This window comes from Dipodomys merriami, unplaced genomic scaffold (assembly GCF_024711535.1).
Source record: "Dipodomys merriami isolate MVZ:Mamm:240054 unplaced genomic scaffold, mDipMer1.0.p SCAF_5, whole genome shotgun sequence".
Lineage (NCBI taxonomy): Eukaryota > Metazoa > Chordata > Mammalia > Rodentia > Heteromyidae > Dipodomys > Dipodomys merriami.
The window spans coordinates 70,756,263-70,768,033 of record NW_027206068.1 but is presented as its reverse complement, the minus strand read 5'-3'; the positions used below and the strand labels follow the sequence as shown (position 1 = coordinate 70,768,033).

Below are 11,771 nucleotides of genomic sequence, written 5' to 3'. Positions count from 1 at the left end.
TGAATAGAAGAAAAACTTCCTTACCAAGGAAAAACATGGTGTTTTGATTGATAACCTCTGAACTGGCTGGGTACTAGGTGCATCCCTGCTAGTTGAGTACTCTCCCTTCTTCATTGAAAAAACCCTGATGTTTAGAGTAGAAGAGTGTGTAGTTAAAAATTGAGAATAATTTTTCTTTGAAGATTTCTTGAACTGTGTGTAGAACTTGGTTCTACCTGGAATGCCAGTTAATGTTTCCATGTGGACAAGCCTTTTGATAATGGAGAGAGAAAAAGAGAGATAAGGATAGAGAGGAGAGAGAGAAGAGAGAGAGAGAAAGAGAGAGAGGGAGGAGAGAGAGAAAGAGAGAGGAGAGAGAGACATATGGATGGACAGACAGACAGACAGACCAGAATGTGAGGAGGGAGGGAGCTAGGACAGGACTCCAGAGGAACCCTAGACCTAGGGCTTTCTGGAGCACCTGAGATCTAGGAAGTAGTTGATGAATATAATCTGGACATTCAGGGTAGGAATTTCCAACAATGACAACAAGATGAATGTGAATCAGGTTCAAGACTCAACTGATTGGATTAAGGAGATGAAGAGTTTTGAGAAAGTTGCTTGGGAGAGGAGGGCAAAGATGAATTGCATCCAATTGATAGTTACTAGTATAAGACAAAAAGCTGAGTTACTTTGAGAAGATGGACAAGGATATACTTTGTTTCGAAGCATTTGTCTAAATAACATAAAGGAAGACAATTGAGCACACTGATTACAAACTCAAAACTCTCACATGCAAGTGAGTAAATGGCAGTCAGAAAATAAAATACGTTTTATTTAAAAAATGAAGTGTGATTGACATGCAAAAAGTATACATGTTTAATATATATATATGTATATGAATATACCTTGATGAGTTTGAAGATGAGCATGTATTTATGAAACCACTACTAGAAGCAATCCTTTAAACTTAACCATCCCCCTTAAAGGTATATTTGTCCATATCTGTGTGTATGCATGTGCCCTACTGAGTGTGTGTATGCATTGAACCACATTTTCTTTATCTGTTCATTTATCAGTGGACACTTAGATTGTTTCCATAGCTTGGCTATTTTGTATAATGCTTCTCTCTTCTCCTCTCCTCTCCACTCCCCTCCTCTTCCCTTCTCTCCTCTCCTCTCCTCCTCCTCCCCTTCCCTCCCCTTCCCTCCCTTCCCTTCTCTCCTCTCCTCCTCCTCTTCCCTTCTCTCCTTTCCTCTCCTCCTCCTCCCCTTCTCTCCTCTTTCTTTCTCTCCTCTCCTCTTTTCCTCCTCTCCTCTCCCCCTCCTCTCCCTCTCCTCTCCTCCCCTCCCCTCCTTCTCTTTTCCCCTCCTCTCCTCTCCCCCTCCTCCCCTCCCCTCCTCTCTCCTCCTTTTCTTTTCCCCTCCCCTCCTCTCCTCTCCTCTCCCCTCCTCTCCCCTCCCCTCCTCTCCCCTCTTCTCCTCTCCTCTTTTCTCCTCTTCTCATCTCATCTCTTCTTCTCACTTTTTTCTTTCTTTTGCTTCCTTTTGAGATGACTTCACTCCATAGCATAGGCTTGCCTCAAACTCAAGATCAAGTCAAGATTGACATCAAATTCTCAATCCTTCTGCCTCAGCCTCTCCCAGGATGGGATTTCCCATGTGCACCACCACATTTATCAAGATCCGATCATTTGTTCTTCATATTTACCCAGAAAATGGTCTGCAGAATCAGACAGTAGTTCTATTTTTAATTTTTGAGGAACCTCCATGCTGTTTTCCATAGTGGCTCCTCCAATTTGCATTCTTACCAGCACCCTCAAGGCCGGCTCCACAACCTGCCAATGTTTGTTTTCTTTTGTTGAGGATGTCTTATTGTAATTTGGATTCACACTTCTCTGATGGTTAACAATATTGAGCATGTTTTCCTATGTATGTTGGATATTTTTGTATCTTCTTGGAGAAATGTATAGTTGAGTCTTTTGCTGATTTTCTGTTTCTTTTTCATCTTTCTTTTTTCTTTCTCTCTCTTTTATTGGGTTGGGAAAATTCCTTATATATTTTAAATATTAGTTCTCTATTGGACATATGGCTTTCAAATATTATTTCCCATTAAGTAGTTTGCCTTTTCATTTGGTGATTGTTGCCTTTGCTATGGATGAGATAGATGTAGTGACATTTTTGTATTTTTGTGTGTGTGATTTTTGTATGTCTTTGAAAGCCAAGGCCAAGAATCTTTCAGGTTGTTCTTCTAGGAGTTTCATAGTTTCAGGTGATACATTGAAGTGCTTAAACAATTTTGAGTTGATTTTATATATGGTGTAAGATAAGGCTCCAATTTCTTTCTTTTCCTGTGAATATCTAGTTTTTCTAATAAAAGCACAATGTGGACTCCTTTTTTCCTATCTCTTTTTACTTTGTTTTATTTGAGACAGGATTTTTCTCTGCAGCTGAGGCTAGCTTCAAATGTGAGTTTCACCTGCTTGAGTCTTCTAAGTGCTAGGATTTCAGGCATGCACCTCCACAACTGGCTTTTTTATAGGAATAAAAATGCTTCCGGCATTTTGATACAGATTATATCGAACCTGTAGATTATTTCTGATAGTATGGATGTTTTGAGCAAAGTATTTCTTTGTATCCATAAATATAAGATTTTTTTCCATTTATTTGTGTTTTTCCCCAACGTTTCAAGAAGAAATTAAAAAATAGAGAATATCTTAATATAAACATGAATAAAACTACAACATACTAAAATATACAGGATGCAAAAGAAGTAATAATACAAGAATCATTTATATTTTTAAAAAGGATTTAAAATAATCAGTTTTACCCTGTAGAAAAAGAATAAACTAAGCATGATAGAATGGAAAAAAGAACAGTAAAGATAGGTTGGGAAGGTGGCTCAGTGGTAGAGTGCTTGCCTTGCATGCATGAGGCCCTGGGTTCGATTCCTCAGCACCACATAAGCAAAAAGAAAAAAGCCGGAAGTGGTGCTGTGGCTCAAGTGGTAGAGTGCTAGCCTTGAGCTGAAGAGCTGAGGGACAGCGCCAGGCCCAGAGTTCAGGCCCCATGACTGGACCCCCCCCCCCAAAAAAAAACAAAAAAAGAACAGTAAAGATAAAGATGAAGTAAGTGTAATAGTAAATGGAAAAAATAATAGAAATAATTGATTAAACTGAGATATCCTTAGCTAGCAAGATAAATAGAAAGCCCATAGAATGAGAGAAGATCTTTACTAGCTATACAGCAGACAAGGGGCTCATATCTAAAATATACTTAGAGCTCAGAAAATTAAACAAATCCCTAAAGAAACAATAACTCCATTAATAAATGGGCTAAAGACTTAGAAACTTTGAAGAAATAAGAATGATCAATGGACACATGAAGAAATGCTCATCTGGGCTCAGAAAAGAAATGCCAACCCAAACAACCTTGAGATTCCCCCTCACCCCAGTTAGAATGGCCATTTTCAAGAAAATGAATAAAAACAGATGCTGGTGGGGATGTGGCCAAAAGGGAATGTTACTACACTGATGGTATATGTAAACTTGTTCAACCACTCTAGAAAGAACTATGGAGGTTCCTCAGAAGATTCAACATAGAGCTTCCCTATGATCCAGCAATCCCAGGCAAGTATTTACCCAAATGACTATCAACCAGCCTGTGTTAATGTCACCAGCACAACCATGTTCCTTGTGGCATTATTTACCATAGTTAGGATAAGAAATCAACCAGTTGCTCTTCAGTAGATGATGCTTCCATCAGAAAGAATGACATCATTCCATTTGTAAGGGAATGGAAAGATTAGGAAAAATTTATATTAAGTAATTTATATTAAGTAATCCAGACTCAAAGAAACACAGGCCACACAGTTTCCCTCATTTGTAATAACTAGAATATGTCTATAAGTCTACAAGTTAATCCAATAGATAGTAAAAGACAAATAATTACACTTGGACATGATTAAACAGCTATTATAAACTTAATAAAATGGTTAAAATGAAAAGATTAAAAAACCCAGTACTCTAAGCATTGTACAGTGAAAACAAAGGAGGATATTTTTAGGAGAGGATCACAATGGCTCAATAGATATACATATAAAACCATATAAATTGATGGTTTTCAAAATGAACTCCAAGAAATGGAAACAAGAATTTTTTATTGTACTGTTTGCAGTTATTTATTTTTTCTTTCTTTTTTCCCCCTTCTTTAGTTTATTTCCTATAGTCACTGTTTTTGATTTCTGTATCCTTTATTTTATATACAACTTTACTGATTTGGGGAAGCAAAGAGGAATCACAGAAACAGTGAGACAAAGGTGAATCAGTTCAACAGTGATACTCACTAGATACTATGTTGGAAATAAACTTTACAACTTGAGGGGCCAGAAGGTTGGAAGGTGAAAAAGTGGGAGAAAATGAAGGAGGGGATAACACTTCAAAAACAAATGTACTCATTACCTTATGTATGTAACTGTAACTCCTCTGTACATCACCTTGACAGTAAAACAATAAAAAAATCTCAAACAACCAATTTACTCTTTACTAGTTTTCTTTAGGAAAAGAAAAATAGACTAAGTGTTACAGAATGAAAAAATACAGTAAAGATAAAGATGAAATAAGTGTAATAGCAAATGGAAAGAATAATAGAAATAATTGATTAAACAGATCTCTTTGGGAATAAGATAAAATTATAAATCCTTAGCTACATTATCCAAAGGGGGGGCACACAAGTAAATAAAATTGAAAGAGGAGACATTGTAATGGACATATCGGAAATAAAAAAAAAAGATCATGAATTTGACAGCCTAGATTGTTAGAAACATACAATCCACCAATTAAAAGGTGGAATAGTCTAATAACAATTGCAGAGACCAAATCAATAAGATAAAAACCTCAGATATTTTTTCCCCGATCCTCCATGGAGGGGCCCTGCCCAGTCCTCCCCCCCCCCCCTTCCTTAGAGGCTCCAGCACTGCAGGCCTGTGCCTGCCTTCTCCCTTACCCCCTCCCCACCCACCCTGTCCCATCTCCTTCTTTGAATTAAAAGCAGAGAGCAGGAGGAAAAAAAACACACACAATAAAAACAGAAAAAAACAACCCCCAAACCAAAAAACCCAACCCTCTCAACAAATAAAGTCCAGGACTAGATGGTTTATCAGAGAATTCTACAAAACTTCTGAAGCAGACTTAATACTAGTCTAGGCCAGTATTACCAGCATTACTAAATTCAAGCGAAGATGTAATGGAGAACTTAAATATCTATACTAACAGGTAAGTATCTGATGAACATAGTCAAAAAAGATAGCTAAGCAAGAAAGGAAGAAAATTTATCTGTTAGCATTTAACAGCAGATGACATGATCCCATAAGTAGAAAACCTTAAAGTCATCATAACAAGTCTGCTAGAACTAATAAGCAAATTCAGGAATGTTGTAGGACCTAAAATCATCACATAAAATAAGTGATGCTTTTTTCCCCCAGTAAACTATCTGAAAGGGAATTCAAGAAAACAGTCTCATTTATAATAACATCAAAAGAATAAAATGCTGAGGAATAAACTTAAGGGCTGAAAATTCTTTTTACATTTAAAAATGATAGAAATGAATTTGATTTTATGCCTGAAACATTTTCTTTTTATCTTGATCTAGAGTTTTGACATCTGACACCCTCCCCTAATTACCCACTCCTAAGATGGTTGGAAGCAGCTTGGTGAGGAATCTCACGATTTCTCATAAATATTTTCTCCCAGGTGGTTTTTCCTGATGGCTTTGATGTTCTGTTTGTAGCTCATCCATGTCTGTGTTTTGGTAGTGACTGACTTTTAGCCTCTGAGCATGATGAGATAGGAACAGACATTTGCAAAGAACATCTGACAGTTTTCTCAGCCTCCGGTATATTATTCAAAACGCATTTTGTGAAGACACCAGGAAACATGCCATCATTTGAATGCCAAATACTTTACTTTTTTTCATGCAACTGAGTCCTCAGTGAGAATCAAATGACAGATAATGGTGTTTGTCTAAAACTCACAGCTAGGTCATTGTTTCTCTGGAGATTCATGCCACAGCGTCAACACTCGGTAGCTTTTAAGGAAAGCACATGGTTGTGGTGGTCGTGGTGGGACTGGCTCTGAGAAGATTCCAACTGTCCTATTGGCTGGTTTAGGAAATGGAAGGAGGGCAGTTTGCCTTTGTCCTGCTAGTATAATGTAGCTCTTAGGCATTTCCCACATCAGATCATGAGCCTGATATCCAGGACCTTCCCTAAGTATCAGCTTCATTAGTAACATCTCTTTCTTGGTAAGACAAGTCATTTGTTCAAAGGGGTAGATAGATAGCAGTTAACTTAAGACTTAAATTTAGCTTTTCTTTGAGGTCCTTACCATTCCTTGCTTATGAACTATGCTTTCTTCACTCTCATTTTTTGTTGCTGTTTTTGTTTGTTGTTAATTGAATATCTTTGAGATACAACCAACTCTATTACTGTTTCCTCAACGTTTTATTCAAGCTGATCTTTTGCTTTTCATATTTTACATGTACCTTTACTCTAGAGGTCACTAAAGAAATTATTTCACCTAAGTGGCCAAGCTAATGATGATAATGATGATGATGATGATGATGATGCATATGTATGTGTGTATTTAGTCACTTTTATGATAGAAATGACTCATACCAATGTTAGGACTCATCAAAACGATGACAGTGAATTAGGAATATTGTATTTAATACATAGAAGATAAAGGTCTCAACCAGAGAGATACCCTTCAACTTTTTAGATTTATAAGCAAGCACTTGCAAATAAACAGACTTTACTTTGCTAGAAACTCCAGTGGACATTCTTTGATTTGAAAAGCTCTTATTTCAACTTTAAAAAGGAAGGGAAAAAAGTTGACAAAACTCAGGCCATTTTAGAAAAGTAATATACAGAAGAAAGCATGAGATTAGTGAGTTCAAAGAGAGAGAGATTGATGTCAGCTGAAGGCTCTGCCTGTGTGACAGAAGTTTAATATGTTGTGAGCAACTGAAAACGCATTCATGTTTAGAAGCTTACCCTAAAGCTGAAGAGTTGTGAGTAGAACCATTATAAATGAGAACTATCTGTGTACATATCTTGTTTAAGATGTATCTTGCATTTGATTATAGGGCACACATTTCTCTTAAGTTTTAGAAATGCTCTGTTAAACCCTAGTATGATAGTTAATCGTGTGCTGCTACAATGGAATGACACAAACTAGATAATTCATAATGAACAGAGACTTTTTTGACTCACTGTTCTGGTAGCTGGCAAGTCCAAGATTAAGGGGATGCGACAGTAAGAAACGTCTTTCATGGATGCTCTATAACTTCTAAAGCAGAAGGCAGCACCTGTGAAAGAGAGAGAACAGAAAGGAGGTATTCTATTGCATTATTTGAATGCAGTAAATTAGTGCATTAAACTTGTGAACATCCAAGTGGATGTTCACAATATGTATTGGCAACTTAAATCTCTGAGGATAGATTTGTTTACTAGGTAATGCTTCATGACTGTGTCCTCAGTATTCCTTGTGTTGTAAATATCGCCCTAAATGCAACAGGATGGAGAGGTAAGAGCTTTCAGAAGTGACCATTACTGTTGTTAGAGGGAGTGGGATCCTAATGTAAGGATCAGTATTTCCTTTTCTATCTTTCCTTCTCTTCTCTTTTGGGATGGGATGATACAGTAAAAAGACCCCACCAGAGGAAACCTTTCCATCTTACACTTACCAGCCCAGAATCATTCCCAGTGAGATAGTTTTCTGTTCATTATAAATTACCCAGTCTGTGGAATTCCATTATAGGAACACATAATAGAGTCAGACATTTAGGTTTGACAGAACACTTCTAAAATTTATTGAAGTAACATGTACTTAATCCACAATCCAAGTGGACACATTGGGAATTTCATGGGTATTGCACTGAATTTGTAGCTCACTTTTGGAAGTATAGCAATTTTCATGATATTAATTCTGCCAGTCCATGAACATGGGAGTTCTTCCTGCCTCTTGGTGTCCTCTTCAATTCCTTTCTTTAAAGTCTTGTAGTTTTTGCTGTAGAAGTCCTTCACTTCCTTGGTTAGGTTTTTTTCCTTGGTATTTTTTTCCTTTGGGGTTATTGCAAATGAAGTACTTTTTTTTCTTACTTTCTTTCTGTATCTTGTTGCTATGCAGAAAAGCTATTGATTGACTTCTCATGTGAACCAAAGACTAGAATTGTTCAATGATGTTGCTCACGTTGCCTATCGGTATAAATTGTAGGAACACAAGTCTCTTCAGTTATGAAATATATTTTTAAATAACATTCAACTGCTTAAAAACAAATAGTTTTGGTTGGGTTCATGCAGATTTTCAATATGAAATCATTCCACATTATGGGATTGAGGAGGAAAAGAGCCAGAAAATTAATATATAATGTGATTTGTTTATATAAACATTATATTGAGGGAAAGCATCCTGTGGTACAGAAAATACTATAAACACTTCATATACCCAAAACCTTTTGTGAAAAGAATCAGCAATATATTACTAGCCTAAACTTCCACCCTATTTCTTTATCCTCTGTTGGCTTGTTTCAGACTTAGTTTATGTGGTTTGTAAATACAGAAAGCATTTTTAAGGGAATTGGCATAATGACTAATCATTCACTCAAGCTGAGTATAAAAGAAAGCCAAGAATGAAGGAACTTGATAAGGAGACGGAGAATAAAAAAGTTGTTGATGACTTTTCCAAATAAAATGGAAAAAATGAGAGATAATAAAAGAGAGATGTTTAATTCATGACTTTAGAGGTTTGCAACTTTTTATTTTTTGGTTTGATCAGTTGTAAGGCTTTGAACTCAGGGCCTGAATACCTTCCCTAAGCTTTTTTGCTCAAGGCTAATGCTCTCCCAGTCACAACACCACTTCCAGATTTTTCTATGACTTAATTGGAAATAAGTGTCTCAGAGAATTTCTTGACCCAGCTGGCTTCGAACCACATTCCTCATACATCAGCTTCCTGAGTAGCTAGTATTATAGGTGTGAGCCACCATCGCTCAGCTAGTTGTCAACTTTTGTAAAATCCAACAGCAACAGAGAGACACAATTACCAAACTAAACAGCACAGTAACTTCACTCATATCTTTTCTGTGTACCTAGTTCTCTTCCTAATGAGCATCAATAAAACATACTGAATTTTTATATTAGTACATGCATAGTGTTTATAGTTCAAGCATTTCTGAAAGGCATCCATCAACATGTATGTATATAGATTTTATTTTTTATACTTGGTACTACTACTTACAAATCCCCTGTTAATAATTTTTGGTACACTAAGAAATTTTAAGTATACATATAAGGTCACACAAAATATAGATTCTGTAAAAACAGAAATATACATAGAATAATAAAATATCTCTGATTTTCTATAATTAACATTATATTGGAAATCTTTTAATGTCTGTACAAGAGTTAATCTCCCGTTAGAAATGTCTATATAACATACCATTTGGATTTACAAATTTTCTCATTAATAAGCAGCATTGCAATAATCCTCTTGCACATTTTTTGCATTTGTAAAGATTTATGAATTCATATGTTTAGGAAAATACTCTAGACAGTAATTTTAAGCCGAAACATATTTCATTATGTTAATAATGAGAGATATCTTCAGATTGTTTAGTTGTTTCTTTGGAGGAGAGAGACAGAATATAGTTCCAGCGGTAGCTTAGAAAACTTTCCAAGGAATCTCAATGTGTTTAAAATTCATGGGAAGGGAGAAAGAGAGGACATGTGGACAATTCAGATTTTACAATCTGTTTTGGTGGCTGTATCAACCCTGGCTGTATATGATGAACACCCAGAGGACTCAGATATTTGTCTTAATTTCCAACAGCAGAAATTCTGACTTAATTGAGCATAATATTACAGGTTGGTTTTGGTCATTGGTGCTTTCAAAAATCAACCAGAGAGATTCCAATATTTAATCAGTGTCAAGAACCACTGCTAGAAGAGAGACTAAGAGGGGCTGGGAAGGTGGCTCAGTGGTAGAGCGCTTGCCTTGCATGCCTGAGACCCTGGGTTCGATTCCTCAGCACCACATAAGCAAAAAGAAAAAAACTGGAAGTGGCGCTGTGGCTCAAGTGGTAGAGCGCTAGCCTTGAGCTGAAGAGCTGAGGAACAACGCCCAAGCCCAGAGTTCAGGTCCCACGACCGGCCCCCCCACCCAAAAAAAAAAGAGAGACTAAGAAAAGGTAGACTAAGACGGCTCAGGCGAAGAGTGTGTCAAGTATCATCAAGGCAAGCACCCATGAAACAAAAGAGAAAAGTAAAAATAAATTTTCTATTAAGAAAACCCACATCAGGTGAAAGGGTCAGATCAGATGTGAGGAAGAAAGGAGGAGAAAAGGAGAGGTCTAGCAAGGGAAGGTGAAACTGACGGGGCTAGGTCACTTTGTTCCCTTTAGTTGCTTATCTCAGAATCTGCTCTTAGTTGAAGATGAATTTGGGACTGAAGCTTCTTCCAAGCTCTTCTTAACCCAGGGTTGCCCTGAATCAGTAGAACTGAGTGAGCAGCTGGGAAGGCAGCCAAGACAATTCTGAGCAAAATATACCAGAAAAAACTAGCGTTAAGGATATTAGATATAATAAGAAATAGAGTAAGTGCATTGAAAAAGTAGAGAATGAGAAAGTAGCTAGTTGCTTTAATGGCCCCCATGTGGGCTTCCATGCTAAGGTCTCTTGAGCCTGTTGTACTGCTTTTCATGTGCAGGGTGTGTCTCTTGAGAGAGATGATCAGCATGGTGGCTGCCACGACGAAGATGATCAGAGGAATGAGGACACCCAGGCTAAGGAAAAAAGCCACGCTGACCACATTGGTCTTAACATAGTTTAGTTCCTTCGTGTAGTTGTAGATATTGATAACATGAGAATAATTAATCAACACAGTGTAGGTGTCCTTGAAGAAAACCATGCTGCAGCTGAAGGAGATAAGCACGGAGAGCCACAGGAGCCGGGGAATCCATCCAGAAATTCTCCATTTCAGCTTGAGGAAAAGTGGGGAGGAGAAACTGGCAATCTTCATGAAGTAGAAGAAACTGAGACAGGCGGGAAACCAGAGGCCACAATAATGTAAAAATACGAAACTTACTTGGAATAGCTTAGATAATCTATCTTTATAAAAAGATAACGAGACCGTAAGGACGAAACTAATTTCTAGTATCATAAAGCTGTGGAGCCCTATTCTAGATACACTCAGGAAAACCAGAATCCTGCCACTGGTTGAAACTGCCTTTTTCTGAATCCATATAGCAACATGGATAGCCAAGATGAATCCATTGGCAATGACTCCCACCATGCATTCAATGATTATAATTACAAAAATTGAGATGAAGATAAATGATGGTAATTCCTTGTCTGCAGACTTGCTGAACATAGCCATGCTGAGGTTGGTGTTCTTCTTTGATGTCTGGAAGAAAATATCTCCCTAGCATTAGACAGGTGGATAAGAGCTCCCACAAGGCATGCACAGGAGGAAGTAGCTGAGGGGCCATTTACAAATTCACTCCATTTGTTTATATCACAATTCTTAGCTCTAAATCTGGAGATACAAACGATGGGAGGATCTGGTTTCCAGTCCTTTCCTTGGTTTTGAATATGTTGGTATGTATTCAGTCAAGGGGCTCCAGGAACATTGCAATAATTACCCCACACACCTCGCACTAAGAGCCATGCTGTCTGGTAACTAGTTAATATGAACTTTGCTCACTGCGGGAACTGATTGAAATCAATATTGCAAAGGT

At 37.4% G+C, this 11,771-nt stretch overlaps 1 protein-coding gene across 1 annotated transcript; it reads right to left on the bottom strand.

Moving 5' to 3' along the window:
* Positions 1–10,432: 10,432 nt before the first annotated feature.
* On the bottom strand, positions 10,433–11,410 carry Tas2r39 (taste 2 receptor member 39). The gene has a single exon (XM_069997379.1). The coding sequence runs from the start codon at positions 11,408–11,410 to the stop codon at positions 10,433–10,435; it is 978 nt and encodes a 325-aa protein (XP_069853480.1).
* Positions 11,411–11,771: the final 361 nt, after the last annotated feature.